This window comes from Xyrauchen texanus, chromosome 27, assembly GCF_025860055.1.
Source record: "Xyrauchen texanus isolate HMW12.3.18 chromosome 27, RBS_HiC_50CHRs, whole genome shotgun sequence".
Classification (NCBI taxonomy): Eukaryota; Metazoa; Chordata; class Actinopteri; order Cypriniformes; family Catostomidae; genus Xyrauchen; species Xyrauchen texanus.
Genome location: NC_068302.1, coordinates 20,245,154 through 20,251,246, shown reverse-complemented (window position 1 = coordinate 20,251,246; position 6,093 = coordinate 20,245,154). Strand labels below are relative to the sequence as shown.

At 31.9% G+C, this 6,093-nt stretch overlaps 1 protein-coding gene across 1 annotated transcript; it reads left to right on the top strand.

The window, feature by feature from the left end:
• The first annotated feature begins 2,985 nt into the window (after positions 1–2,985).
• LOC127621484 (forkhead box protein D5-like) lies at positions 2,986–4,598 on the top strand. Its single transcript, XM_052095115.1, has one exon. It carries the CDS (start codon positions 3,262–3,264, stop codon positions 4,297–4,299), a length of 1,038 nt encoding a protein of 345 aa, XP_051951075.1. The 5' UTR covers positions 2,986–3,261; the 3' UTR covers positions 4,300–4,598.
• The last annotated feature ends 1,495 nt before the right edge of the window (positions 4,599–6,093 follow it).

The following is a 6,093-nucleotide window of genomic DNA, read 5'->3' as shown; positions in this document are numbered from 1 at the left end:
GCCTATATACTGATCTTACCACCATTTATAATAGTAGCTAGCCTATATACTATCTTACCACTATTTATAATAGTAGCATATAGCCTATACTATCTTACCACTATTTATAATAGTAGCCTGTAGCCTATATACTATCTTACCATCATTTATAATAGTAGCATATAGCCTATATACTATCTTACCATCATTTATAATAGTAGCATATTGCCTATATACTATCTTACCATCATTTTTAATAGTAGCATATTGCCTATATAATATCTTACCATCATTTATAATAGTAGCCTATAGCCTATATACTATCTTACCATCATTTATAATAGTAGCATATAGCCTATATACTATCTTACCATCATTTATAATAGTAGCCTATAGCCTATATATTATCTTACCACCATTTATAATAGTAGCATATAGCCTATATACTATCTTACCACCATTTATAATAGTAGCCTATATACTATCTTACCATCATTTATAATAGTAGCATATAGCCTATATACTATATTACCATCATTTATAATAGTAGCCTATAGCCTATATACTATCTTACCACCATTTATAATAGTAGCATATAGCCTATATACTATCTTACCACCATTTATAATAGTAGCCTATACACTATCTTACCATCATTTATAATAGTAGCCTATAGCCTATATACTATCTTACCACCATTTACAATAGTAGCCTATATACTATCTTACCACCATTTATAATAGTAGCATATAGCCTATATACTATCTTACCACCAATTATAATAGTAGCATATAGCCTATATACTATCTTACCATCATTTATAATAGTAGCATATAGCCTATATACTATCTTACCATCATTTAAAATAGTAGCCTATAGCCTATATACTATCTTACCATCATTTATAATAGTAGCATATAGCCTATATACTATCTTTCCATCATTTATAATAGTAGCATATAGCCTATATACTATCTTACCATCATTTATAATAGTAGCATATAGCCTATATACTATCTTACCATCATTTATAATAGTAGCATATAGCCTATATACTATCTTACCATCATTTATAATAGTAGCCTATATACTATCTTACCATAATTTATAATAGTAGCATATATACTATCTTACCATCATTTATAATAGTAGCATATAGCCTATATACTATCTTACCATCATTTATAATAGTAGCATATAGCCTATATACTATCTTACCATCATTTAAAATAGTAGCCTATATACTATCTTACCATCATTTATAATAGTAGCATATATACTATCTTACCATCATTTATAATAGTAGCCTATATACTATCTTACCATCATTTATAATAGTAACATATAGCCTATACACTATCTTACCATCATTTATAATAGTAGCATATAGCCTATATACTATCTTTCCATCATTTATAATAGTAGCATATAGCCTATATACTATCTTACCATCATTTATAATAGTAGCATATAGCCTATATACTATCTTACCATCATTTATAATAGTAGCATATAGCCTATATACTATCTTACCATCATTTATAATAGCTAGCCTATATACTATCTTACCATCATTTATAATAGTAGCATATATACTATCTTACCATCATTTATAATAGTAGCATATAGCCTATATACTATCTTACCATCATTTATAATAGTAGCATATAGCCTATATACTATCTTACCATCATTTATAATAGTAGCCTATATACTATCTTACCATCATTTAAAATAGTAGCCTATATACTATCTTACCATCATTTATAATAGTAGCCTATATACTATCTTACCATCATTTATAATAGTAGCATATATACTATCTTACCATCATTTATAATAGTAGCATATAGCCTATATACTATCTTACCATCATTTATAATAGTAGCATATAGCCTATATACTATCTTACCATCATTTATAATAGTAGCATATAGCCTATATACTATCTTACCATCATTTATAATAGTAGCATATAGCCTATATACTATCTTTCCATCATTTATAATAGTAGCATATAGCCTATATACTATCTTTCCATCATTTATAATAGTAGCATATAGCCTATATACTATCTTACCATCATTTATAATAGTAGCATATAGCCTATATACTATCTTACCATCATTTATAATAGTAGCATATAGCCTATATACTATCTTACCATCATTTATAATAGTAGCCTATATACTATCTTACCATCATTTATAATAGTAGCATATATACTATCTTACCATTATTTATAATAGTAGCCTATAGCCTATATACTATCTTACCATCATTTATAATAGTAGCCTATAGCCTATATACTATCTTACCATCATTTATAATAGTAGCCTATAGCCTATATACTATCTTACCATCATTTATAATAGTAGCATATAGCCTACAATCTTACCATCATTTATAATAGTAGCCTATAGCCTATATACTATCTTACCATCATTTATAATAGTAGCTTATAGCCTATATACTGTCTTACCATCATTTATAATAGTAGCCTATAGCCTATATACTATCTTACCATCATTTATAATAGTAGCCTATAGCCTATATACTATCTTACCATCATTTATAATAGTAGCCTATAGCCTATATACTATCTTACCATAATTTATAATAGTAGCATATAGCCTATACTGTTTTACCACCATTTATAATAGTAGGCTATAGGTGATTTTCAGGGCTGAAAATAATTTTGTATTAGGCCTCTTATTAAAATAATGGCACAAATGTTTTATATATATATATATATATATATATATATATATATATTATATACGTATTTTATTTTAATTAATTGAAGTTATTAGTATTTACCCTAAGTTAATATATTCATGTCTAACAATTATACTTCTCTTCAATAACAACAACAATATGATAATTATTACAATAATACAAATGTTATTATTTACTTTTTAATGAATGATAGATAGATAGATTTTGACAAACGATCAGGTCGGTGGAAAATATAATTAATTTATTAATAATTAACATTTTATTGCGCCATAATATTTGACAAAAAAAAAAAAACACCTGGCAAAAGTAAGATAAAAATATTGTTTTAATCATAGAAAACATGCTTAACTTTGCTTAACATGCTGTTCGTATCAGCATGCACCATGCTCGAGTGCATCTCATTTGATATCGTTTAAAGCAGGTCAAAGATTCCCACACCTTCCTAATTGTCCAGAGTCCCTGTGGTGACACTTCACTCCTATTGGTCCGACCAAAGAGTGCTTGTGGCCCTTATAAATAGCCCTCATTTCCAGACTCATTTCCATGAGTCCTGCAAACCAACCACACCTGCTACTAACAACCACAAGTCTTGTCTTCCACATTTGGGGGTCTACAGCCATGACCCTCTCCAATGATTACGAAGAAGAACAGCCAGTCCACGTCTCTTCGGAGGAGGATGAAATAGACATCGTCGGAGGGGACCACAGTGATAGTGACAGAGAATATTTCATGCCTTGCATTGACACAACGGAGGTGGTCTCTTCGGACATGGACCATTCGGAGTCCGCGGAGGCCTCCACAGCGTCTGGCCCAAAGCAAAACTCTGCGGTCAAACCCCCGTATTCCTACATCGCTCTCATAACCATGGCCATCCTGCAGAGCCCCGTGAAGAAATTGACTCTGAGCGGCATCTGCGACTTCATCAGCAACAAGTTTCCGTACTACAAGGAAAAGTTCCCCGCTTGGCAGAACTCCATCAGACACAACTTGTCACTAAACGACTGTTTCATCAAGATCCCGAGACAGCCCGGTAACCCGGGGAAAGGGAACTATTGGTCCCTGGACCCCGCATCCGAGGACATGTTTGACAATGGCAGTTTTCTGCGCAGGAGAAAAAGATTCAAAAGAAATCACCCGGAGTTCACCAAAGATGGCCTGGTGCTTTACCACCCAACGTTAAGTTATCGACCATATGGGAGACCTTACTGTGTTCCTGCGCCCGTGCCAGCTCATACTAATCCTGCTGGATATTTGCCAATGCCGGATGCTGTCATGGTGCCACCTCCATATTTTCACTATCAGACTCTCAACATTAAGGTCCACGAACATGCAGAAATTCCGCAAAGATCCCAACCTAAAACCCAGAAATGTTCTTTCACCATCGACAGTATCATGTCCAAATCAACAGTCTCTCCAAACAAAAACTTTCCCCATCAACTCACCACAGCTGACTTCAGTTGTGTATTTCCAAGGCCAACATCTTGTGTTACTCCCAGTGGGTTACCACCAGTGCCAAGGACTGCATTGCTAAATTCTGTTCCTTTCACAGACACACTACAAATGGTGTATCCTCATTCTTGAACTGCTGTAGACTGTGACTGGAAAAATGTCAAAACCTAATTCTTCTTGTATCAAGTATATTACATAGATCAAATCATATTTTGTACAAAACAAATCTGCCATTGCAAATTGCTCTTAAAGTTGTAGTGTAAATAAATAAATGGTAATATATTTGTCCGAGAAGCTGTCTGAAATCATGTGAAATGTCTGTTTAAAATAAAGTATCATTGTCAAGTTTTAATATGTTTTTGCATTCTTTGCCTTCTTTAAGAATTTAGGATCATTTAGTGTAGCACAAGTTTCTACTACTTGGCATGTGTATTAGTGAAATGCACGATTACTTGCATACACTCAAAACACAAAAGTATTTCAACCTGTTTTTAAGATTTAGGCATTTCAGTTGCACGATGAATTGCCATTAAATTGAATAGGGTAATATTTACATTTTCACATTAATGAGGATAAACAACAATGAGGATTTTAAAACAACAAGTTTGAAACGATAGGTTTGGTAAATAGCATCTACACTTGCTTTGGCACTTATTGAACTAAATTTAATGCAAAGTGTATATTTGCAAAGCCTAAATCTAAATTATACCATTTGTTTAAATCTATACATTTGCCAGGAATAATTTTTGAATGTACAGGCTACATTCAAATTTACATTTACATTATTTGACCCAAAGCCCTTAATATTTTATATCCCTTTTATTTTATTTTATTGATTAACTTGTGGCAAACAACATTTGACATATTAGTCGGATTAAACTGTGTTGAAAGGGGATTTTAAAAGCTTATTAGCATTTTTTAAAAGGACTATTGTGGGTTCAATACAAGTTAAGCTCAATCAACAGCATTTGTGGCATAATGTTGGACCACAAAAAATTATTTCGACTCATCTCTCCTTTACTTAAAAAAAAAAAGCAAAAATCAGTTACAGTGAGGCACTTTCAATGGAAGTGAATGGAGCCAATTTATGGAGAAATATGAACCCTATAAAATATAATTTTATAAAAGCATTCCTTCATTCTTCTGTTAAAATGTATGTATTATTTGAGCTGTAAAGTTGTTAAAATGCTGATTTTAGGGTTTGTTGACATGCAATGTCATGGCAACGAAGTTGTAAAATTGGCTTTAACTGTACACAGAAAAGGTAATAAGAAAGTTTATTACACTAAAGTCATGTTAACACAAATATTGTTTATGTCTTGTGGCTATATTTTTAAAACAGAAAGTATTTTAATGTTTACAGATTGGCCCCCATTCACCTCTATTGTAAATACCTCAGATTTGTGTGATAACATTATGCCACAAATGCTGTCGACTGAGCTTAACTCATACTGAACCCAGACTATTCCTTTAATTGCATTTTATAATTTGAATGCGACATTTAGTGTCAAATTGTATTCCAACACTCTAGCAACACTATGTTGTAAGACTTCTTTCTTTTACATAGCATAATGTCTTTGACTTAGCCACTGTTATGGTTAGACATCTATTATTTGTATGTCCAGAAGAGGGAGACAGGTGCTCATGAAATCTGTGTCATATTTTTCCTTAAAATACTGCAGACCTGCGGAGATGCATGTGCTTGATTGGACTTGCGATTTACTTAAAATCAAGTTTGCCTACCACTTTATAGAATTATAAAATCAGTAAAATATTGTATTTTTACGGCGTAAAAGTGTAATATGGAAAATACATCATCATGACAAATTATGTTTGTTGACGTTAAAATGTTTCTACTTTGTCATTTATCTCGTCCGAATTTGGACAGTTCCATATTTTATGCTGTTTCTTATAGACACACACACA

What these genes read in the sequence shown, in the direction of transcription:
- LOC127621484 (XM_052095115.1), top strand. Translation starts at nt 3,262, where the DNA reads ATGAGTCCTGCAAACCAACCACACCTGCTACTAACAACCACAAGTCTT.